The sequence below is a fragment of the Gymnoscopelus microlampas genome (assembly GCF_963454915.1).
Source record: "Gymnoscopelus microlampas genome assembly, chromosome: 11".
Lineage (NCBI taxonomy): Eukaryota > Metazoa > Chordata > Actinopteri > Myctophiformes > Myctophidae > Gymnoscopelus > Gymnoscopelus microlampas.
In genome coordinates this window covers 27,659,774-27,686,103 of record NC_139948.1, presented here as the reverse complement: position 1 = coordinate 27,686,103, position 26,330 = coordinate 27,659,774, and the positions used below count along the sequence as shown (strand labels likewise).

The following is a 26,330-nucleotide window of genomic DNA, read 5'->3' as shown; positions in this document are numbered from 1 at the left end:
ATATCGAAAGTAAAAGTCAGACTCGATAAAATACATGATAGTCTTGATCCAAGGCTAATACCTTTATGTTTTTTTTCCGTAACTTAATGCCCCACTTTGAGTGTATTTCAGTGCTTTTCTGGCCTGTATACTAACTCTTAAAGTCCCCATGCTTGTTTTTCTTTTTCTAAACCCCCCTCCCTTCTCAAAGTGGTTTCCTTTCAATTGGATTCAAAAGAGTTCTGTGAGGAACTCCAGAGTGAATAGAGTGTGTATGTGACATGCAGCCACTCCCAGCAGTGGGCCGGGTTCTATTGTGTGTTAAGGCCTGCTGTCTTTCTATATTAATCCACAGGAATGTCTCAGGAGACCTGAGGTGTCCTGGTGCGTGCCTCCTGTGTAGAAGACCATCTACCGGCTACACGCGAAAACAGAAAAACTAGGGCGCTCGGGTCACGGGTGAGGCAGTTGTAAAGTTCCTGCCCGCCACTGCAGAGGTTGTGGGTTCGAATCCACCGTGGTGCATCCGGCTTTGTCGAGCACCTACATGAACACAATTGGCCCATGTTTGGGGTTGGGAAGCTTGGCTGGGCGGGGAGGGTGATAATTGTCACTGCACGTAATCCTACAGGCTGGGTCTGCACCTGTCAGGAAGGAGTGCTGGGCGGGGGGAGTAGTACGTCCTCCTGGTGGGGGCTCCTCACTGGTCAGTAGGATACAACAGCAGTGACAACACAGAAGTGTGTGAGGAGGGAAGGAATCAATTGGCATAACTAATACATTGGGGAGAAAAAGGGTTAAAAGGCAAAAAAAAGTAAACAGGGAAACGGAAACCCTATAATACTCACCACAGGCCCCTTACTATGACGTTTGAAAAAGTTAAGCTGGCTTAAACTTTTTTTTGCACTCCAATTATGACGCATCAAAGTGTCAATCAATCATGTTTTTGTTTCACCATTTGCACTTGCCTTCTCTCTCCCCACAATTGCTGCTCTGTTTCGTCAAAGAAAGAAAAACACATTCTCATTCCAGTTCCCAGTGCTTTTTAAGTTCCTTTTCCTTTCTCTATATCATTTTAAGATGTATACATTTACTCAACAAGTGCTTTTTAGTGTTCTTTTCAGTTTGTTTCCTCTCAAACAGGAGACAAGGTTTAATACTCAACAAGGGCTTTTTAGTGTTCAGTTCAGTTTGTTTCCTCTCAAACAGGAGACAAGATATTTAAAGCACTTCACCAACCACTGTCATCTGTTGTTTTATTAAAAAATAAAAATAAAATCAAAGTGAACATAGAAATTCAGAAAATAATACACACATCTGGGGGATGTCAAGACAAGAGGAGACATTTCTGTAACATAACAATAACAGCAACAGTTCTGTCCACTGCAGATGGCATGCTGTGCACGTTTTTCTTCTTTGCACGCTAGTCTGGGGAAAAAAATAATCCGTGATGACAGTCAGAGGTGGATAAAAGCAGTTTTTAAGGTCCCGCTAGGTCGTGACTCGTGGGTGTATAACCAACAAACTGGTTCCAGCTGGTAGACTGAGGCTGAGGGGCTAATCTCGTGTCAGTTTGTAAGCATTTGAATAGAACTATTTTCAATAACACTGACAAGTGCCAAAGTAATAGTATTCCTAAAGTAGCATGCTAATCTACGGATACTTTTGTCTTATTATTATTGTGGTGTTTTTTTATTCAATAAAATATACAACTTCTTATTAAATTTCACCTCCCAACAATTCTGCCCCTAAGTTGACTTGCCAATATAAAACAATAGTAATAAAGACATAGCAGTTTCAAACAAAAACAAATAAAATAATGTTACATAACCATTAAACAACCATTAAATAAGACAATCAGAACACATAAAAGGAATGAGAAAAGAAGTGTCGACTTTAGGCAGACAGACCATTATAAAACGGAGAAGCCAATTGGACACTGATTCCACGATAGCTCTCCTCCGGCATTTCTTCATAATAAAACAATAAAATAATTCTCAATAACTACATCAAGGCCATTACGCTTGAGAGCTTTACATCACACATTGACTACATTTCCCAGATAAACCTTCGCATGATGACTAGGGACCAAATCTTACCTGGCCATTTATTTCCACTTGATATACATTGGGCAGGGCATGGTTGTCTGAGCTAATGTTGGTATTCTGGTGGCTCCAGTTTCCAAAAACATTTTAGACCCAGTTTGTCGTGTTTTTGTCATTCCTTGTATTTCTCTCTAGCAGGAGGTGAGGACATCCTTTTTAATCTATTTAAGACCACTGTTTCTATCTATGTACAAACTATATACAATCACATGTGTGTATGTGCATGTGTGTGTGTGTGCGTGCGCGCGTGCGTGTGTGTGTGTGTGTGTGTTCCTGCTCCACGTTGTGATTGTGTGTGTGTGTATAACTCAACCTATAGGCCTACGGAATTGGCTGTTTTCCTCTTTTTAAATAAAAAGGTATTTTCCAATTCAATAACTTCAAATGATACTGTACACTTTCCTCGTTTTGTCATAGGCAGCAAACTGCCTACAGCGGCAGCAACAGCTATATTGCACTGTGCTAACTCTAAAACAAAGCTGCGTGGCATACTATCGTTAGAACAACATTGTACTGTACTGACGCATCAGTTTAAAAAGTGCCACTTGATTGCAATTGATGTCAGATGATGCAGTGCTCAGGTAGCCCATGTTGCGCCATAGTACAATGCTGGCATTGTACAGTGTATGAGGTAGATAGAAATAGACACTACTCAGCACTGTACGGCTACAAAGCAAGCTAGTCTGTCCACCAGCATCCTAAACGGACAGGCAAGTTTAAAAAAAAAAGAGCTTGGCTGTCAATGTTTGAATGCACTGAAGCCTTTAAATGAAGCTTCTGTGTTATTCACTAATTTAAATAGCCATGAGATAATGGTCCCTTTTCCCTTTGGGGCTCTATAACCTGATTTTCCTCATACAGTAGCAGTATTAACAACAGGGCTGTAAGCCAGCGCGATACCATTACTGTCCAACAGGTGGCGTAGTAACACTGCAACAATGCCATTGCACTGGCAAAGAAGCACATGCATAACCTTCCAGTGTTTTGGCCTCACTCTGTGCATGTTCCTTCAGTGTGAGTATTGGGGATGACGTTTGGACGTGTCTGCGATGGTACAAGTTAACTGTCCACGTGTAGATCGGCAGTGTATTGTTCTGTTTATTGGTTTTGAATTGTGTTGGCATATGAATGAGACTAATAATAGACGTTTGTGTGTGTCTATGTGTGGGTGTGAGTAACAACACCATATATATCCAATATAGAGAGGTCACTGTTTGAGTTGGTCATTACAGTAGTTAGCCCTAATATCTGATAAATGATAAATGATAAATTATGTGTGTGTGTGTGTGTGTGTGTGTGTGTGTGTGTGTGTGTGTGTGTGTGTGTGTGTGTGTGCGTGTGTGTGAGATCATGAGGCAGCGATGGTTGTTCCTCCACTGAGACGTAGGAGGATTTGTTGACAGTCTTGTAGGGAGCGCCGGTCCCCCACGCGCTCCAACGTGCGCTTGGCCTCAGCTAGCAGGCGGGCGCGGTGGCCGGGAGGGGTCAGCAGAGGCAGGGGCAGGTGACGACAGACCAGCAGAATGGCGTGGGCCCTCTCCCGCTCGCCCAGGACGCACTCACCCTCTGAACAGACCGGAGGGGGGGGGGGGTGTAGGAGGTAGACAGAGAAAAGGAGAGAGAGAGAAAGGAAAAATACAATCAATAGCTATTACATTGTGTATCCACAGTCAGATTGTGTGTATGTGTGTGTGTGTGTGTGTGTGTAAAGGTTGACATTGCCCTCCAGCACTGTTACAGAGCCCATTTTTCAATTTCCCCATTAATGTTTAAATTATAGCAATAGCCACAAGGAAACTGCTCCCTGACAAGCACTCAAGGTCAATTACATCCTAGAGGTGTGTGTGGCCGTGTGGGTTTCCGTTTTTTAAAAACTTATCGGTTTCTGTTATCGGTAGCTGTTGCTACTGTGTCAGAGGCTGCACGTTGCTAGCTGATGTGTGTGTGAGGTTTTACTGTATTTTGTGATCTGAATCACAGATACATGTATAAGTATGTGTGTGTGTGTGTGTGTGTGTGTGTGTGTGTGTTACTTACCAGCTGTGTAGGAGTTGTGCGTCCTGCGTCGGAGGCTGTGTTCTAACAGCTGGTGTGTCCGTGTGGGACTGGCTCCAGCCATCAGCCTCACTGTGGTCTCATGTAGGAACACCTGGAGGAACAGAAGCACACATCATAGTCTCAATCCCTTTCTTTATCTATCTATACAATTGGAGACCGCGCGCATGCTCATGGTGGTGTACAGCGGTGTACGGGTCTCCCGTGTTGCCAATCGTGTGCGAGAAACAAGCGGCGGTGTTGCCACATACGTGAAAAACAAGCGGACCATCATGGGCTCCCGAACACACACCGGACGGACACACACACGCCATATCTGTCACATCGGCAGTGGGACGTAGGTGTTGAAGTCTAGAGGTTCGGGCCACATAACGGCCCGAATTTTTTTCAGTTTTCATTTTTCTCTCAATGCTGTAGTCATGCCAATCACCAATTCCCCCATGACACTACTGACCCCTACTGGTTGGTCTTGGGGAGGGCGTAAACAACCATGCCTCCTCCGATACACATGACTTTTCCAGCCACATCTTAGTGAGGAGTTTCACCAAGAGGGCGTAATGCATTCAAGTTATCATTCGCAATTCTGCTTCCCCCTGAACAGCCGCCCAACAGAGATTGTCCTCCCTACCCGGCTTCCCACTAGTCTCAGAACACAATAAACAAATATGATTCGGTCTGGGTTCTGTAGCGGCTCAGAGACATTTTGATATCTTTCATGAAAATCAGCAAGTAATGGGTTTCATATGATATGGAGTTCTGCTGCTAGTACATATGTCAGTGTACAGTGAGTACAGTCTACTGTGTTCCTGGCTTCTTAACTCATTTTGGGCGGGAACGCCTTTTTGTAACTATACCTTTCAGGACAGGAACCCCTTTTGGGGTTCTTGTTGCTATGTACAGTACATGCATGTACAGTACATAGCAACATACATTTTTTGTAAATTTTGAATAAATATTTGAAGTTTTTCAGAAAACTGGCGTTTTCAGAATCAGCCTCAGGTCTAAATGGGTAGTTCACCAACAAATGACTTATTTTCAATCAATTAATTTGATGACTGGTGGAGTCTCAAAGAGCCTCCTACTGAGTAGCCACGCAGTCATCGAGTAATTGGCAAGAATGTGACAAAAAGTAAAAATATCCATGAATTCAAGGCTTCATGGCGTGTGTAATTGATAGAAAATAAGTTTGAGTGTAGTTTTGAAGTCAGTAACTACAGTGACTTATAATAAATATGTTGTTGCATTCAAGGAGCTTCCTGCTTTGATATAATTCTTCATATGATATTGCAAGTCAAAAGTATGCAAAGTATCATCAACAGTTGTGAAAGAGATGGTTATCAAACACCCCGTGGATACAGTAAACCTTGCACCATTAATACACCGATAAAATAACATCATGTTACGGTTGGGAAGAGTCGGGTATGGTGTAAAACCTGATCCTCAAGGTTGATACACAGAAATATAGATTCTACTGTAAATCAGATAAACACCATGTTCAAAACAAACTACTAAAGAGAAACATCTGTGAATACAAGCAACAGTTTCATGGCCTTGATAGACAGGTCATGTTGTTCTTACATGGTGCTCAAATCAGGTTGAAACCGTAATCAAATATGGAGTCATACTTTATAGAGGAAAGAAAAGGCGGCATACAGTACATATTAAGGAAACCTCCTTAGACAGAGACTTAAGAAAACAGAATTTATTTTATTTTTATATGCTCTTAAAGTGCTCTGTGCTCATAGTGAGGAGTGAATAAACTATGAGCACAGAGCACTTTATGAGCATATAAAAATAAAAGTTAAGTCTTAAGTCTCTGTCTCAAGAGTTTTCCTTAATATTATTTATGCAGTGAGCGAGTCTTTTTCTGCCAGTTTTCCTTTATGTTTTTTAAGACCACCGCACCTGCAGTCAACCGTGAACAAAGAACAAAGAAGGGTGCAACAGTTTTCCCTGTTCTTCAGTGTTATACATTATAGATACATCATATAGATCAGTGGTTCTCAAAGTGGGGTCTGGGGAGTTTAACCACTTTATCCATGCTTTATACGTGTTTTGGCTATTGAAAAATATCAGATATACAAGCTCTGTACATCTGCTATTTTTGAGCAAGTGTTGGGAACATTTTTAATAATTTAGATTCTTGGCCCTGGCACAAAATAATTTCAGATAGAGGTCTGCGGCCAAATACATATCAATTTGGAGGTTCTTGACATGAAAACGTTTGAGAACTACTGATATAGATTACTGACGTCACTTACTGGCCATATGGAGTTCAAGATCCACATGAAGCCAAGCCATTATTAGACCCTGTCTTCTTTTGTCAAGCCAAAAGGGTCATATGACGAAGTATAAATAAAGCCCAACTGTGGATGATAACAACATTGCATTGGAGGTCCAGATCAGAAGACCTTACAGAGTCACCATGACTTTACCTTGTGTTGTGCCTGTCTGTAGCACTGTACAAGTCTTCTCAGCGCACTCAGGTCCCTCTGGAAACCAGCCAATTGGGATCCAGGGGCGGGGCCAGGTTCTCCATTGCCGCTGCCTCCTCGCTGCCATAGGCTGGTCCTCAGGGTCAACAGGAGGTCACACACCAAAAGCTCCACCCCCTAGGAAAAAAGAGGCTCTGGCTATTAGGGCATCATTTTCATTAGCTGTGAAAGTGAAATAATTGTTGTTTAGTCAAGGCCGGTATTAATATACAGAACGAGGTAGAAGACATTTATTACAGTACAGAGAATGTACCGTTTCATGTACCGTGGTGTACAAAGAATAATTCAATTCCATAAACCCAGGATAAAGCGTTCATCTACCATGACAACTGTTACTAATTATAATTTCACTACAATCACAGCTAATACTAACAGTAAAATACTAACGACAATGCATAGTATCAAATAAAATAAAAAATCTACATATGGTTTCTAGGTTTGACTCTGTGATGGTGGGGATGGGGTGTGTTGCAGGTGCGTGCAGATCGGGGAGGCCTCTGTACTGCACTGCAGACACATTGCACTGGGCTTCAGGATCATGCAATGCAACTACAATGCACCACAGCCACCTCCAACCAGCCACACTGCGCACGTGCACACACACAGCCCCACGTCAGCCTGTGACCATGACCCCAACTATGGTGAAATAGAACAAAGGCTAGTACAAGTAGATGTGATGATGTCCATGTAGGTATATGCTGTCTGGACGATTGTGAGAGAGACGAAAGGACCGACTGGGATAGAGAGAGCGAGAGAGACAGAAAGAAAAGGCTGAATAAAGTAGTTTCTCGTGCTCCAACCACCAAGCATGGAACTGTGGGCCGATCTGGTTCTGTTGGAGTAGTGAAATCTTGAGAACAGAAATACGTTATCTGAAGTAAAGCACTGAAGCACAAGGATATCAAACCATACACTTTATTGGACTAGACTACCGTTTGGCGAGCAGCAAAGAATACACAGTCTACCCTTGGAAACATCAAATGAAGAAATGCAGGCCGATCCAGTGCTCTGAAGATGTACCACATGTCCAAACGACTAGTTCAATAAAATGTATTGCCAGATATTTGTGTGCTCTAGTACTTTACTTCAAATCATGATTTTGAGACACACACACACACACACACACACACAGTCACCTGAGTGCTCATAATCCCTGACATGAAGATCAGCAGTGTCTGGTGTTTGCTGTGCTTTCTCTACTCTACCTTGTTGAGCCAGTTTGCAGACTGGGCGAGAGGAATGGAGATGCTGGAGCGCAGACAGCTGCTGGCTCTGTCACAGTGAGACAGACACGTTATGACTCCCTCTCCCTTCAGAGGAGACAGGCTCATCTGGACAGCCTTACACAGCATCAACACGGCCTTGGGCAAGGGGTGGCTGAGATGGGACAAGTGAGGGAAGGAGAGACGCCATTACTCATCTTCATTTGTTTTCGTGAACATGGATTAAAGGACCTTGATATATGATGATGATTCATACACACGTGTTTCATTTTACTTACTCAAGAGTGTGAAGCACCCTGGGCATGCGCTCTGCCTCTGCCAGTAGTGACCTCACGGCGACATCGTCACCCTGTAGCCAATGAACAGCAGCCTTCAGGACCAATGCCCACCAGCGACTCACTGGGTCTCCAACTGTCAGGAGGACAAACCACGAGCCGGATGAAAGGAGTGAATTGGTTCCAGTGTTTGACACCAAGCGGTGCTTTTATTAAAAATACATGTTTCTGTCTTTTCTGCCTTCATTGATAGTACAGTGGAGAGAGACAAGAAACAAGGAGAGAGAGAGTAGAGACATGCAGCATAGGGTCCACCCGGCCCCCGGGAGCTTGTAGATTTTTTTTATTTGAATCGTGAAAAGTAACAGTTTTGGACATTACTGTAAGTATTCCACCCGACAGCAACGATATGCCTATTAGCCTGGGCCTAACAATGTCTGCTGGGTCTCAACAACTATGTCCCCTCTGACGGCCCATAAAGACACAATGTTATGGGTGGTGGATTTCTCATTCTGGTTTGAACTTTCAGTCTTGTAAATGTCATACATCAGTACTAACCTACTGTACAACACTAAAAAGAAAGCAAAACAATTATGGACACAGTGTAAATTGTAATATCAGCATTCTCACCACTATGAAAGTCATTAGATTACTTTATGCCACTCCTAATGTACTGGAAACTATACTACAGAGAATGACAAGAAAGATCAGTGAGATATCTCTCAAGTTTACACTTTTGTCTGCTATATTTGCTAGTTATGACCAAGCGATTTAATCATAATTGTTTTTGTATAGCAATTTTTGCATCACAATTATAAACAAATACTGAATAAAAAATGTGATATTAAAAAAAAGTTTACGGTAGTACACAATAAAAAGTAAAAAAGAAAAAAAGGTTTAACATTAAATTAAAAGCCTGTCTAGGTACTGCTAGTTGTTAGGGGAAAAGAATTGCTCAATTGTAATTGCTCAAGACGCAATTAATAGGGGGCTGAACTGAGAGACATGAGTCGCCTAAAGTGTTCCCATCCATTTCAAGTCATTCATCAGCTCAGATCAATGGCTGGACGTGTCTGTGATGAGCCGATGAAAAGTTAATTATAAAAAAGCCAGATTGATTGTCAGCACGCCGTGGGGGAGAAATCAATGCAAGGTGGCAGAGTGCACAATGTTAGTACATCTGGTTAATCCTCCTCAAACAGCAGATGAAAGGAATTCTGATCCACATCTCGCCCACACTGGCACAAAAATAAATGTGTCGCACTCACACGTTCTCGGACAAGGGTGTGAGTGTGTGTGTGCATTCCATACCTGGCGTGGTGGTGTGATTGGGTAGAGCAGGGAAGGGTGGAGCAGGGGAGGAAGACTCCTCTGTGCAGCTGTTCAACAGCTGGAGAAACTCCAGGGCACAGGAGAACTCCCTGAGAGAGAGGAGGGGGGGCATGGTGAGAAGTGAGGAGAAAAGAAAAGACAGGAAGAGGCAAACATGAAGAGGAGAGAGAGAAAGAGGGGAAGGGAAGACACAGTAAGAGCAACAGCAACAGATAGAGATTAAAAGAGATAGTGAGTGAGGGACAGATGCAGAAGGAAAGAGAGAAAATAGACAGATAGATAGACAGATAAGACAGACAAAGAGATGGACAGATAAGACAGACAAAGAGACAGATAGCATAGGAACAACAAATAAGAAGGGATGCATAGAGTGTCAATGTTTAATTAACAGCAGACGGTGAACAGAATCATCTGGTAACAGACAGCTGTTGACACAGTCTGGCTCTACTCTGCAGTGTTGTGTTGATTGAGCCTGAAGTCTTACCCTGAGTTATCTTTGCGTTTGTCAACTTCAGACTCGCTCTGTGGCTGGATGAGAGTATGCACTGCCCTCTCCAATAGCTTCTCACAGAAACACCGGTGCAGCTGGGCAACAGGGTCACCTGGAGCGGAAGAGTAAGGGAAACAAACAAACATTTAAATGACACACGCAAGCTTAGGTTTTAGACATTGACGATGTCTAAAACATCTTCAATGATGGATACTCTGCTGACCATATTCACGCAGTGGCCATTTGGCTCTTACGCAGTGGTGCAGTCTACACTACTCTGTCTGCAGGTAAACACCATGTAATGACTGAAAAAGCTCCAGGATTTCTGTATAACCGCTGAAAAATGTGTCAGGAAACGTGTAACCATCGACAAACAATCACACTCAGGCTTGGTGGTTTGAACATGAAGCTAAATGAATGATTAGTGGAGTGCCGCAGCCTGCAGCGCAGATTAACATGAATGAATGGCACTGGCTGCATAATCAGTTTTTTTTACTTTACTAGGCTGCTACACCTACATATAAACCACTGCTAACGAAAGAGGAGACAATCGTTTTGAGAATGAGTTCGGGAAGAGACGCCAATAAGCCTACAGAAGGTAGCAGAATGAGAAAATTCTATTGCCTAGTATGTAAAAGTAATCATGGCTTTCACTGGCTGGTACTGGGTGATCATGCCAGCCTTGGAAAACAGCTACAGTAAGTGATCTTGTGCCCAAAACGGGCGTCCACTCAGGCACCCCTGGTGTATTGTGTAAGATATACGTATTCAGCTTCATCTGTCTGATCCACTATATATTTTAAAGTTAAATGGTGATTCACATTAAAACAGTAGAAAAAAGTATTTAAATCAACCAAGCTGTAAATGTAATTGTTGTGTTTTGATGTTGCTACATTGTTGATACACATGCCCAATATTTTAGAAAGAATTCAATTATGTTTGGGTGCACGTACTGCGACCAAACATAATTGTGTTTTTATTGCATGATTATTATTTTTTTTAGCAGGTCATTAATGAGTGTGTGAGTGTGTATGAGGCAGGGTGGGATTAATCCTAGTGTACCCATTACAAAAAAACAAGACTTCACCACTGCTCTTACGTCATGCTTGGGGGAGCACTGTGCTCATTTTTACCGCCTGTGTAAAAATGGTCAACACCAGGCCTAGATATTACACTGATGTGTCATACCTGGGTCTCTCTTTGAAGTGTAAACCCCATCGCTGTTCTCAGACTTTACGGACCAATCACAGCTCAGGAAAAACTGTCTGCCCAGTGGGGTGAAAAGCCAGCGCAGACAGTCAGGGATAGGTTTAGGTTCTTGGCTTGCCACACCCTCAGCACAGCTCAACAGGTAACCCTGTAGGAAAGAAGGGGTAAGAAATTAAGATGATGTTGATGATGAAGGTGAGGTTTCATGCAATTCAAAAGTAAGAGATAGACAGATAGCATAGGAACAACAAATAAGAAGGGATGAATAGAGTGTCAATGTTTAAGTAACAGCAAACAGTGAACAGAATCATCCGGTAACAGACAGCTGTTGACACAGCAATTCAAAAGTAAGTCAAACATCCTTCAAATTAAGCCCCCCCCCCCCCCGTCTCATCCTGTGTTATTGTGTAACTTGGTTTACATTTATGCACTTAGCAAACAATAGACAGAACCATTATCAGTTAAGATAATGGTTCTTATCTGAGATGTCAGATAAGATGTCAGATAAGACACACAGCTAGGTATTTACCAGGGTTCAGATAACTGGGTTAGATAATTCATTTAAAAATTAACTGGAGATCTACAGTTAAGTGTGAGCACAAGATGAAAATAATGTACACACACACACACACACACACACACACACACACACACACACACACACACACACACACACACACACACACACACACACACACACACACACACACACACACACACACACACACATATATATAATGACCCAGTGGGGGTGCAGACAGATAAAGACAGAGGCAGACACAGACAGATCATCTGAGACACTGACAGGCAGACAGGAGAGGTGGTGGCCCAGCACAGTGCGCAGGGCTGTTGCCGCGGTGACATAGATCTCAGCCAGCTGAGCGGGAGCCATCTTGCCTTGGGCGCTTTGGCTGAGGTTGACAGCATTCAGAGACTGAGATAAGGCCCACAGGCCGCTACGCTGGGGCAGCTTCCCTAGAGAGAGAGAGGAACGAATGATCCATGTTATTAAGTTAGGTAAATACTACAGTGGAAAGAGGCGGATGACTTGTTAAAGAATGATATACAGTCTGCGTTTGTTGGACAGATTTCAGAAAAAAACATAACAATAACACACAAGTACTACTGTGACTCTTATGAATACTGTTTATATTGTTACATCACATAAGTATTATGCCCGGCGTCACGTGTGCTATAAACATATTACTGTGCAACCGTGATCTGTACAGTGTGTCGGCAATGGGGTAAATTTTCAATTGCAAGTTACAATGACAAAAAAAAAAGAATCAATATAGCCAATAATGTATGATGTAATTATGACTAGATATCAACAAATAGATGTTTATAAGACTGGAGAAGAATCAGAATTAGCTGCTCTGCCCCATTTCCTACCACGCAAAATATACAATACTCTGCTCTGTTTTATTGTCCCCTTTTTTTTTTTTATGAACCCCTGCATTCAACGACGCAACCATACAATGAAGTATAAATGTGCCCTAACAGTTACCTGTGAGCTGCAGTTGACTCAGCCTGTGGTAGACAAGAGCTGCATCCCGGGCGCTGGTCTTAGACTCATCCCCCTCATGCTTTCCTCCAACCTGGTGAACCAGCCAGCCCAAGGGGGTGGGACGATGCAGGCAGTAGCGAATCAGATTCCAGGAGAGGGAGAAGACAAGATCCAGACTGGTTGAGGGGAGGGCTCTGGTCAGCACGGACAGGCAGGTCTCCAGACTGGCCATAGCCGCTGTGTAGTCCCCCTGCAAAGGAAGAGACAGGTGCATACAGGAAGTCAGGCCTCTTTCTAAAGATAAGCAGGAGAGAGGGAAATCCAATTCCCTTTCTAGCTGTTCTTTTATTGACTCAGACAATAGGGAAACTCTTTTATTGACTCAGACAATAGGGAAACTGAAATAAATGGATTTTACATGGCTTTGTTGAATGCTCAATTATGAATGGTCAATATCGGCATGGTCTGTTGGTTAGCTACTGTGCTAGTATATCGTTGCTGTTTGGTGGAAACCGTGCATGTCCAAAAGCGTTACTTTTCAGGAAATGGAAAAAATAAGCTGTGTTCCAATGGACCCAATGTAATTATTATTGACTCACAAGCTCTTGTTAATACTTCTCATAGGTTCAATATTTATAAAACCCAAAGACACACTTAACCACTTTCAAAAACTACAAGCTCATAGCTAATTTAATTTAAAAAAAAGAAAAAAAAACTATGGAGATACAAGGATTCTGCCTGACAGCGACAGAATATAAGATCTCCCTACGTTGTAAGCAGGGGAGGACCTACTCTACACATCTATTACCTACTCAGGTCTGTTTGATGGTACTGTATGTGTGCCAGCTGGATAAGCCATCACGATGCCACAAAGAAAACACCCTTTTAAACATTTGTGCTTTGTCAGCTCATATGAAAGGAAGGATATGAGAGAGAAATGGGATGGCATGCAATAAAGGTCATGGCCTGAATTTGAACCCATACTGTGAATGGATGCGTTCTGGGCATAACACCACCCGCGGGGCTTAAATTATTCAATGGCTCTTTGTGAAAGCGTAAGTCTCTGAACTAACGTGGGCTGAACTAGCAAATGCTTCCAATAAAGCACCACAACGCAAAAAACAGGAGAGCTAAACTGAGACATTAGAACTGTTCTTCAAGTGCAAATAAACGCTAGACAATGATAGAGCGATATGCAATATTTGACCACAGTCAAACAAATACTTTTCATAGTTTGTTTTATTCTACTTAGATGTCAGATGGGTGGAGCTTGCAACACAGGAGAATAAAATTTGTACCAGATAATCCATGGCATTCTCATAAAAAGTACAATCAGGTACATTACTTCTCCTGCATTTGAAATGTTACCAGGCAGGCACGCTCTAATCGTCTACATCCTGCAGATCCCACCATATGGTACGCCACGCAGATGAAAACAAACACATAGTATTACGTCACGTGAGATTACCACCTATACTCACCCTGTTGAGATGGAGGTCGGCCTGTTTGCGGTGTCTCCAGAAGGACACAGAGTTGGGGGAGTGGAGGCGTGTCACCGGTTCCCAGAGGTACAGCACCCTCACGCAGCCCCACACCGCACCCACCCCACTCAGCACCCACACTATTACCCATGGCAACAAGCACCTTAACCACGACACTGGAGGAGGAAGAGGCAGGAAACATGAGGTGTGAATTATAACAAGTTGTTTAGAAATCTGCACTGGAATACATTTACAAATCAATATAGGAATGACAGTGCTGTTCTAAATAATTAACTAAAACAGAACAGTTTAAGAGTTGGCAAATAGTGCTGGAGTAGTTAATTTCACGCTTCTGAGACAATGATTGATCACAGATGTTATTGTATCAGTGGTCACTGGTCACCATGCATGCCTGGGTCTTTACCAAAGGGGTTTTCTGATGACTTCCTCTAAACTAGGTCCAGATTTAAAACTTAAATACAGTAAACACTTTGAGGAGAGGGTAATACAATCAAATGGATCCCACTCACCGAAGTTGTGTGTGTGGTTAGGGAACCAGACCAGGGTCCTGGATGGCCCGTGGCCTGCCGCCAGGCCAGGGCTCCCCGCGGCCTCGGAGCCCAGTAGGGAGGGCAGTGGGTTGAGGGACAGGCAGAGGAAGGTCAGGGCACACAGCAGCAGACGAGACCGATCCATCACTCCAACAGAGGAGGGAGACTCTGGTTCACTCTTACACTGAGAAAGAGAAAGAGAGAGACAGAGACCGACAGACAGATGATAATGAATTAGGAGACATTGTCAGAAATGGAGGAAGGGGAAGTTACAGTAAAAAGAAGCATTGTTCATATGATGAGCACATCTATACATAATAATAATAATCAATAACTTCTTTCATCCCACGGATGAGTGCTGAGTGCTTCTCACCTGCGACTTTCTGCCTCCCAGGCAACCTAATATATATGTGTGTGTGTGTGTGTGTGTGTGTGCGTGCGTGCGTGTGTTTGAGAGATATATGTTATCAACAAAGGCTGTGTGAATGTGGAAGTGTTTTGAACCCATGCAGACTCATTCAGACTGTGGCCTACCTGGTCATGTTCCAGTAGGGGACTGCCTGGTTCTGAGTCCACACAGTACGGAGAGAACTGGTGAGGAGAACCAGAGCCAGAGTCAGATGCTGGAGGCGACATCATCACCACTTCCTCCTGTTTCATCTCCACATCCTCAGAGAGAACCACACCTTCTGAGAGAGAGAGAAAGAGAAAGAGAGAGAGAACCGAGGATAAGAAGATGAGTGAGCATCAAAAATGCACTCTATGCCAACATACTGTACATCACAAGGTGCTGTAGTAGAACATATCAATAAGGCAGGAACACATACTGTTCTTCGGGTTGGCCATCTTCAAGGCCAGGTTCTCTTGTCGTAGTTTGTGGTTTACTTGCTGCAGGTACTTGATGTAGTCGATGGCTTTCCTCAGCACTCCTGACTTGTGCATCTGTGATTCAAAACATTATGAGAGTTAAAATGTGTATCCCGACCTGAAATTGTTGTTTACTAAAAAGCTGGAAAGGGAGGGAGACCCCTGTTATTGAACAAATACTTTATACAGCAATGATTGCTATCAGAATATAGAGCTATATATATCTAAATGACTTACTGAACCTTTAACTACATATGTTATGTGTATATTAACATGCACCTTGTGCACGGTATATATTTCACACTGCCCATATTGAGATCTGACCTTTTTTCCTCTGTTCACCTGGCCTAATTACATTTCTGAATTATTATCCCCTTACGTGCTTGTGTGCAGTCTGAGGTCCTAAGGCCGGAGCCTGCTGGTTGTTCCCGAGTGTAATGAATTTAATTAGAGGTTAGAGAAGTTTCTGTACTTGGAGGGATTATGCATCTCCACATTGTTAACTCTAGGGGTAAGACCTGTGTAAACATTTAGGGGCTTGATATTTAAATTATTGTTTTCAACCACCACATTTATCAACAACCGAACATTCTTATGCTGTGACTGGTGTCGTGGAATTCTGGATCAATCAGCAATCAATGAGGCACATAGGAGTCGAGACAATATTCTAGGTGCTGATGACTATGCTTTATGTTACATGATATCATGGTCAGATGTACATTAACAATCATGTCAGTGGTACGGTAGTTCTGCCTCGAGCACAGGGCAGAGATCATAGTTATACTGTAGCTGCTTCAAGGACAAACTGAACCATAACAAGATAGGCTGTACCAAAACAATAGCTATTAGGCCTAGTGGAGATATTTAGGCTCTTACAAGCTGTCAAATATAATGTGTTGTAGAAGTATTATAAGTGATGATAACATCTAAAGGTTAGCTATAAGCAGCCATATTGTTTCTTCCTCACTGGCAAGATACAAACATTCTATGAAAATGTGAACCCTGTCTTAAGATGATTTCTGAGCTCAAATATGCTCTGGTTTCTACGTTAGATTGATAAATGAAGGGCCAGTGTGTTTTACATTAAAAGGAACACTTCGCCAATTGACATATGATGTCACTTGGAGGAGAAAGAACTGTGGCTGCAGACCATGTAAGAATGTGAAGGACATAACCCGACCAACATGTTCTTCATGTTCTTTGTGCAATATGCAGTTACTGACTGTAAACGTGTTTCCGCTGACGAGGATCTTACACTCAATGCATACTGGTAAACACAGTGTGAAAGAGTCTGTGAGCAGACCTCAGATGTCTCTATCAATATATTGTGGTACGCAGTCAGGAGTTTAATGCTTCAATTGACCACACTGACCATCAGTAATCATTCCACATCCATAAAAAAGTTAACGGAAAGTGCATAAAGGAAAAGTAGGCAAGAAAGATCAAATAATGAAATGTATAAAACAGAAGTAAACTTTAACATCCCACAAACCCTTGCAGCTTCATGGAGACTGACCTTGGCATCATTTCCCATGACCAGGTCTCTGAGCTCCAGGATCTTGTCATTGATGGACGACCTGTACCTCTTCTCTATGATGTTGTGGGTGGTCCTCCTCTCTCCCTCCTTCACCACTCCTCCTGGACCCACCACCATTCCTCCACATCCTCCTCCCCCCATCATCTGGCTGTGATCCATGCCTGGCCTGACCCCACCTCCACAGTGGGCGGAACCCGGCTGCAGCTGCTTGATTGGCAGCTTGTCTCCACCCCCCATCATAACAGGGACGGTGGTCAGGATGTTGCTGCTCATCAGAGTCTAGAAGAGACAGAATTGGAGAATGACCTTCTTTTTTCTATTTACATTTATAGGTCATATTGAAGTTTAATGACACAAGAAAGGGACAGGAGAGCAGGAGACTGACATTGACGGTGGATAAGAGTGTGGAGTGTTGCATCTCTCTATAAGTTTACATCTGACTAACCGGGACCTGTAGAGCGGTGGTCTGGAGAGGGGTGGTCAGGGTGGTGATCCCGGGGTTTTGCATGGTGGACAGAACCTGGGTACCATCTGGCTTCAGTGTGGTCAGAACCAGAGAGTCTGTCTTCAAGATCTGAGGCTGTTGGACCAGAACCTGAGAAAGAGAGAAGAGAGAAGAGAGAAGAGAGAAGAGAGAGAGAGAGAGAGAGATCCAAAACACAGCATAAGCACATTGGCACATTCATGTTTATGTGCCATTTGAGAACACCAAAGCATACTCGAGTTTACAGGTTCAATGGCAATTCATTCAGAAACTGAGAGGGGGGGCATGTAACACAGGTCTACAGGTAAGCTGGAATCAAACCAGGGACATTGTGATAAGGTGTTCGATACACTATGCAGTCATCTGCTGGTCTGCTGAAACTTGGCTCTTTGTAATCGAAGATTAGAACTTTAAGGAACACAGTTGTCAATAAATGTCATTGCATATTCACAGCACTGACCATATATTGTACATAAACATGGACCATTTTCCTGTCAATGGCTTTATTTTTAGATTTGGCATTAGGTTACATTTTGCCCAAAGCAGTGCTCAACATTATAAATTGCCAGCTGGCCTGGACGGACTATTAAAACCCTCCAGGCCAGCTGACCACATGTTCCACTTGCCTGCTTGGCCAGTTAAAAGATTGCCTTAAAAATCTATCACAACGCATTATTTTCCTCCTATGATACTAGTGTTTTGCCATTGATTTTTGCTAAATCATCTTGTTAATTACCGCTGCAACGCATTTTATAAGCCGTAGTGGAAAGGCAGTCACTCCTCACTCCAAACAGTGTGCCTCCTTGAGGCAAAGTCAAGTATTCTGTGGAATTTGCGACCACCAATACATTGGTCAATTTTGCAGATCTTCAGGTAACAGCAGTGGTTGACAGTGTTTCCTAACATTACTTAACCACTTAAACCCCAGCAGCATCCATATCGTGGGGAAAGCTTTCGCTGAAAATAACAGATTGACAAGCTCACAACGCGTTGCGCTGTGTGACACACTGTGAGCTTGTCGATCTGCTATTTTCAGCGAAAGCTTTCCCCACAATAACCGAAAGCACACTAGTTTAGAGCCCTGAGGGACTCCGGTCAACCATATAGGGTTTAAGTGGTTAAAGGAAATATATCGAATTGTCAGACGGAGCGCCCATCCTTAGCCGGTGGGTTGCCATCAGTGTTAAGAGTTATGTATAACTATATAACATAGTTAACATATGATCACCTCCTCATTTACACAACAACTAGATTAGTTCTCTGTGTGGAAAATTATGCTGCCTTTCTCCTACTCAACTGTACGCTGACTCTACATTTTCTTCATAAGATGCCTTTCTAGTTGAACATACCAGTGGTATTTGTAGGCCTACTGATATTAAAATTGCACTTTCAATCATTTATATTTATTTCTGAATGTACATTAACAAGATTTCATTAATCCTTCATAGATTAATCACATCACAGCGTGGTTATGTCATTGATATTTGAAATCAACCTGTTCTCCAGTGACTATTTTCAGCTATACAAATGAATCTGTGCTTTAAAAAGCATTAAAACAGACAACAACAGGTACCTGTTGAACCTGTTGTTGCATATGGTGTGCTGCGGAGAGAGTTTGGATGGTCTGCCCTGCTGGCGTCAGTACACGCTGATGCTGAATGGTCATTGGCTGGAGCTGCGGTGATGTCATGATACTCTGCATCTGTGGTTGAAGGACTGAGGTTGGGAGATGAGATGACAGATGAACTGTGGTTTAACATGGGGGTCAAAATACAAGAACAATGGAGGTGAATACAACTAGAGATACAGACAGATTATAGAAAACCACAGGAATGACAAGTTTGCTTTTAAACACCTTTGTTTTGTTCAGAAACAATATTATACTATAATTGATGGATTGGGTTTATTTAACAAATTTCAAGTGACTAAAACATATATAGACCGAAAATTTGAGGATGGTGATACAACAAAGCTCAAGGTGTTACTTCCACTGTGATTTGGAGACAAACTACTGTAAGTCCACTTGGAAGCTATTGAACAAACATCAACCACTTCATTAACAGTACACAAAACTGTCCTCACAGTTACCTTGGAAACCAGGGTTACTCTGGTGGCAGATGACTTGGTTCTGTATGAATCGTGATTGGGTGCCATTGGAGGTGATCATCACAGTATGTGGTGCCTGTGTCTGGATGGGAAGCCCGGCCTGGCTGTGGGTCTGAACCAGTGTGTGGACTGGGAAACTCTGGGTCTGAACTGGAATACCCTGTGTGTGTACCTGGGTAAAAAAAAGAGAAGAGAAAACATTCAAAATATTTCTAGTATTATATATATATATACTGGTTTTCACTATGAGGTGAATAGTCATATAATACACACAACTAAGAAGTAGCTTTGTTTTGTTGTTTTCTTTTCGTCTTACAGTGAGTACTGTTATTTATCATATCTTCCACTAATAGTACATTTTCAGTATATTCATCAACTTGATGACAGCTTTGCTTAGATCGGCTTGGGTGTAGACAATGTAATTACATTATTTTGTAGTCAGTGCTCATTGAAATCTGCTTTAGTACAGAAGACAAAATAATGGAGAAATTAATCGGCAGAGGCTCCATGACAGAGTGAAATTGCAGCTAGAGCAATATTAGCCTAACAAGCCTTCTACAACTATTACAATAGACCAGCATCACAGTTTGGGTAGAGAACCAACTTTGTTAGCCACTTTTACTGTTTAATAGGCTAGCCATCAAGTGTAATAAGGGAAAATAGTCCAAATGAGGTTTGGTTACCAGCCAAAGTGCCACAGGCAGAGGAGATAAACCCACCTGCCACAGACTGATTTTAGCATAACTTGGAAAGAGGCTGGTGGAATTCCCTATTATGCTTACAAATGAACAAATGAAGAGTTGAAATGAAACATCCTAACTGTCCAGTGGCCCATCCTTTTGAACAGTCATCCAGTAGAGTGAATCGTGATCACTCTCCAACTAGCTTGAGGACAGTGGCCTGCCTTCAAACCACGCTGATTAAAGTAAACTGTCAAATAATAGTTACCTGGATGGCTGTCTGAGTTGTCGGCTGTGGTTGGATGGGCTGTATCGTCTGGGGTCGTGGCTGGAGCAGCGGAGGGGTGCGGGTCACTTGCTGTGGCACAGATGGGGCAGGGGTGGTTGCGGGGGTCTGTACCGGGGTGAGTGGCGGAGTGAGGGGTAGGGACTGTGGGGCCAGTGTCTGGGTTGGTGTGAGGCCCACACTGGAGCTCTGGTAGACCGTGGGGGTTGAGGCCTGAGGGGTTTGGGGAGCCTTGGGGGGTTGTGCGGTTTGAGCAGCGGGCCGTGGGGCTGTGCCATTCTGTAGAGAGCCTGCAGAGGCTATCTGATCTTCAAAAAGGTCTGGAAAGTCACCCACCTGGTTACTCACAAACTGGAGCATCTCTGAGGGGACAGGGAGAGAGAGCAGCAGTCAGGTCAACTCTTTTGGAAATTGAGACGAGATGCTCAACACTCTTTCAGTGACATGAAATGTGACAAAATACTTATTAAAATACAGTATGTATGCTTCATTATTCCACATGGGTGCAAAATGCCTTCTTCAGCGTGTCGCCGGTTCAACTTTCGGCCGGCCGGACTGTTTGCTGCATGTCATTCCCCTGCTCTCTGTCTGCCTTTCCTGGACACATTTGTAGATAATACCTTGCAATCTAACCTCAAGAAATGATCCCGTGCTGGATGTTAATTGCCTCATTTACTTTGCACCCTGGCTGCCTGCCTAAACGTGGCAGGAGGTAATACTTGCCTACTACCCTATATTACAGCAAGAAATTATCTTCATCTCTCACAAGTGTCCTTGAGTGAGATATCTTCCTGTTAAGTCAATATAATAAACAAGAAAGAAGGGATAATTGCAGTGCTCGTACGCAAATGACAGACATTCCTGTCGTCCATAGAAGACAGAGTGCAGTGCCAGAACTCTCTGAGGTGTGATCGTTGTTTACTGCCTAAGACGGGGAGAATTAAGAGTTTTTTGTAGTGGCATTGACTTGGTGTGCGCTCACGCCACACACCCGCACACCGCACACACACAAATGGCTACTGTTCTGGCAATGATTCAGGGAGCAGAGAGTGAGAGCTAATGGAAAAGACCTTCAAATGGCTAGCCCTGGAAAAATAAATCCAAGGTAATTTAATACTGATGGCCCTGAGAGACAATGGCAATGAGGTAAAGGACAGTTTAGATAAGAACTAGGCTCCTTTGCACGCAAACAGGTTGGCTGTACAGTGTGCAGAGTGCAGACTGTGCACCAGCTGTACAATGAGTGCACCAGCTGTACAACGCAACCAAGCAGATGATGGACGGGTGCTGTTCAAGTGCTGTAATAAACAAAAATAAATAAAACAAGCTTATTTTGAGCATTGCAGAAAAGCATGTAATCACTTGCCCTCAACATGCGATTGCAGCGATTCTGATAGATCTATACATATATATTTATCAATCTGATAAAGATATATTCATTTGTATGTGCTTGTTCATCTTTGCTAGCGAGACTGCCTTCTTGTGTGTCAGTTTTGGTTGAACTTCCTGGGTCCCTCAGGCAGTGCCTGCAACTTTGTTTTTTGTTTGATGGCTCCTGTATAAGTCAACAATATTAAAGGAGAGAACCAGACCAAAATACATGTGGATTGTATCTGCCTATAATCAGGTATGTTGGTGACTGATTATAGGCAGATACAATCCACATGTATTTTGGTCTGGCTCTCTCCTTTAAGATAGAAGGTTAATCTCGGAGTGTTTACAGTTTGGATGTCACAATGAACTTGGATAACCCACCCCATGTGTATAAAACTCTGTATCTCTGTTTAAACTTCAGAAGAATATATCTGGAACCATGCTAAAAATAAATCTAACAGATTCCAATTTGGGTATGAATAGATGTTGCATTCAACACATGTGTTGTGTTGAGTAAACCAGGCTGTCAACTGTTCTTATGTTTGCCCATCGTGCAGGTTATCAGTTAAAGCCAGCTTGACCATGGACAGAAACGATGGACTAGTACTGCAGATCATGTCTACAGCAGGTGGTCTTCTTGCAGGACTTTTGGACTATGAGACTTTGATAATTGTCTCATAGGCTCCACGTGGTTGTAGACAGTAGAGAAAGCTTGCCATTTGAACTATATCACAGATAGTGTAAGTAAAACCATCACACAGCCCACAACCTTGAAATCTTGCTCTGAATTGTACAGAGCAAGACCACACTGAAACAACACACCAAGGGCCTCTTTCATCAATCATTTAAAGGCATTAGTACTGTCAACAAGGCTCAGACTATAGAGTATAATAATTAATTTAGCTATAAATGGGTAACATCACAGCAAGAGTGAGACATTGAATAAATAGGGACCCATTGGTCTCTAAGCTGTCATATTTGATTATAGTGCAGTTAGAGCAGGACAAAACAATAGATTTGCGTGACCTACAACTGAGATAAATTACTTTTATGACAGCATGTGCACAGCTGCACACAGTACTTTGAGATAAGCTTCGACTGTGCATCAAATGGAATTTTCTGTTTGAGTGCTACTGCGGCAACACTTAACAGTTGATGATGAATCCACATGCATGCACTGCAAATGCACATGGCGCTGGCGCACGCAAGCTAGTGCATAGTGTACAGTATACCTCCATGGGGGGTAGGCTGTTCATAGGAGACAGAACAAAGCTGCCCCTGTTGAAGCCCCCAGATCCCTAGACAAGCCTCACACAAAGGGATAAAACCGTCAAAGGGGGACAGTTTCCTAGGCTGCTCAGATGCAAATAAAATAGGTTATGTAACCAACCGGAGGGACAACTGCAAGGGGAGCAATGGGGGAAGGTAGAATGTTACTGGATGAATTTAGGGTTAAGTGCACAAACTCTTCTAAGTTCAAATACTCTTCAATAAATAAGAACAAATTCTCACCTAGCAGCGAGCTAAGCTACAGGCTTAATGTTATATTTTGGGGGGGTTTCTTCTTGTTAAACAAAACAAAAAGCTTCCGCAAATTGAATGAAACACCAAATTAGCAAGGCAGGCCATTTAGGCCACTTTGTTTCTTATTAAAAAGGTAGCGACCGAACGGTTTCAGATTGGCTATTTGAGAATGAGATGAGAGCAATTTTTCAGCAGTCAATGGAACCTGCTTCTTGACTGTTGGCGGAAAATCTAATTAATTTCACTAACAGACTGAGGCTAAACAGAAAATAACTGAAGCAATTGTTTCAAGTTACAAGTACAAGCTTCCTGCAGTGCAGTTTCTCAGTGAATTCCTCAGTCAAGGCATCACTGTACAGTCAGAACATCTTCTGACACAATGAAAAAGGGGTATTACATACAGTAACTATGGCATAGGCCTGGGCTTCTGTCTGCAAGTTAGTACCCTGCAACAGGCCCCCTATAGAAAGAAAAATCTAAACCAGATGGCAGACACCAGCTGAATGCTGGTAGTTTTTAGCAAGTTTGTCCATTTTATCAGACTTTGGCAGTAAATGTTTGAAATTTGACTAGGAAATTCTTTGAGAAACTAACCACAGCACACTCATTGCTCTTGATTCTGGTTATATAGATAGAGCATTGTATTGGCATCATTTAAAAGCAAACAGTGCAACCATTAAAACAACTGAGCTTGCAAGGTTGTAAGCTTCTGAATCCATCAGCCATTGTGGTGAGAGGATGAAAATACTAGTTTCCTGTCCTATAGCCACATTTATCCCACATTGTATGACACCACACCAGCACATCAGGCTGACCTGGTGACTTAGCATTCAGTAAAATTCCACTCTAATTGAAATCTGGTGACTCTGCGCTGGACAACCCTGCACCTAAAGCCCCAGCCTTTCAGTGTTTGCCAGAGAGCAAAACTTGTTTTGATAAGAGGTGGATTGGGACGGTGATGCTATCTGTTCACTGAGTCTGTATGCCTGCTAGCCTTGGTTCACAGCATAGCTGTGAATTGCCAGTTTAAAACCTTGTTTACATTTAGATATACCAGACTTTAAATTAATCCAAAAGAAGAATATGAAGAAATACATTCTTAACTGTAATGACTAAAGGTTTGCATGTCCCTGGTGGCTTGCAGTAAGCAACAATATGAGCAAATGTCACATTCTGAAGTGTTCCTTCTCCGTCCACACACACCTAACTGTGAAGGATGATGCACCCAAACACACTCATGGAAAGAATTACATCAATGATTTCATTCATGGCCATGTTCGTTGAATTCATGTTTCTGTGACCACAGCATAGAAACTTGCAACAGTGTGCTGCCAAATTGACTGGAAGACTACAAGTTTAAAACAATATATGAGTAACATACTTGACAAGTATGTTACTAATAATATTATATATATATATATATATATATATATTACAAGGGCTATCGAATATTTAGTTATGCTTTATGTTGCTACTTTCTTCTTTTTTTTCATTGTTGCTACAATGTCAAGGAGGCAAATCCAAAGAATACTCTTGTGTACCACCAGTATGATGTAATGAAGTAATGAATAAAGGTATTCTTGAATCCTGAAATTAGCACTGTCAAATTCCCTTTGTGTCAACCTTAGCATAAGGTTGACTCCTTGGACACACAACATGAGCAATTATGAGCATCACTCCTTCTGGACGTCAGACTGAGCGGAAATAGGCCATCACAAACTTTAGAAGCGACACATATACCAGTGGTATAAAGTAACCATGCACATTTACTCAAGTACTTTCATTTAAAGTCTGGTATATCTAAAATGTAAACAAGGTTTTAAACGGGCAATTAAAAAACTTCCTCACTCATGTACCCTCTTTTTGACAAACATGTTGAGGTTCTACTTTCCAATTTGTATTTCTACTCATTACATCTCAGAGGCAAATATTGTACTTTTGCTCCACTACAATCATTTGAAAACTTTAGCACTTTGATTATTATTACAAAACATGCATTAACCACTTCCGCCCTATACATTTAGGCTATTTTCAAAGGATTTTCATGCATTTTATACATTTGAAAACCTGTGAAATGGGACATTCTGCATAATGAGTACTTTATACTTTATACTGTAAGTACATTTTGATTCAATACTTTTGTAATTTTACTCAAGTAAATTTTGAATTACGGACTTTTACTTGTAACAGAGTGTTCCTACATGGAAGTATTAATTTGAGTACTTTTTCCACCACTGAGAGAACCACACTTTGAGATTTTCATCAGTGACATGACCGTCGCATTAATTTACTCACCGTCGATGTCTCCTAAGGTAAATTCGTCCCCTAATTCCGCTAAAGTTGGATCCATGTTTTCCATGGTTGACATATATTCCCCACTGTCCATCTTCAGCTTCAGAACCTCGCCTCCCCGGCTGTCACCGGAGGGTTACACACGAAAAGGAACGAGATCCGCACTATTGTTGAAGACGCTAACAATGCCAACACTTTAATGATCGTATCTAAGTGTATATAAATGTCACAGAAGCCGGATAATACATCGCCGACCGCCTTAAAAGAGGCAGATTACCTATTGAAATAAACTCATTTACAAACGATTTATGATTAAGACGTAGCCATCTTGTTTTCGTCTGTTACGTCATTCACAAACAGACTCTGTGGCCCAGGGCGAGCTCTGATTGGCCTACACGCGGCTGTTGTTGTCATGAGACCAGTGACCGTCGTCCAATGGAAACGCCGTGTTCGCCGTGGTGTGATAGTACGTCAACGA

The 26,330-nt window shown here is 42.5% G+C and overlaps 1 protein-coding gene across 2 annotated transcripts; it reads right to left on the bottom strand.

Moving 5' to 3' along the window:
- Positions 1–1,218: 1,218 nt before the first annotated feature.
- Positions 1,219–26,183, bottom strand: srebf2 (sterol regulatory element binding transcription factor 2). 2 transcript variants are annotated; one of them, XM_084071712.1, is made up of 20 exons: positions 25,856–26,183; positions 20,645–21,024; positions 19,679–19,868; positions 19,164–19,336; positions 17,552–17,701; positions 17,086–17,385; positions 15,530–15,644; positions 15,237–15,391; positions 14,682–14,886; positions 14,152–14,327; positions 12,671–12,920; positions 11,969–12,138; positions 11,143–11,311; positions 9,949–10,066; positions 9,444–9,553; positions 8,136–8,268; positions 7,840–8,011; positions 6,575–6,751; positions 4,122–4,233; positions 1,219–3,650 (listed from the first exon to the last, which is right to left on the bottom strand). In XM_084071712.1, the coding sequence occupies exons 1-20, from the start codon at positions 25,944–25,946 to the stop codon at positions 3,433–3,435; spliced, it is 3,564 nt and encodes a 1,187-aa protein (XP_083927838.1). In that variant the 5' UTR covers positions 25,947–26,183; the 3' UTR covers positions 1,219–3,432. The 2 variants fall into 2 exon arrangements, with proteins under 2 accessions (XP_083927838.1, XP_083927839.1); XM_084071713.1 differs by having other exon boundaries at positions 19,164–19,306.
- Between the last annotated feature and the right edge of the window lie 147 nt (positions 26,184–26,330).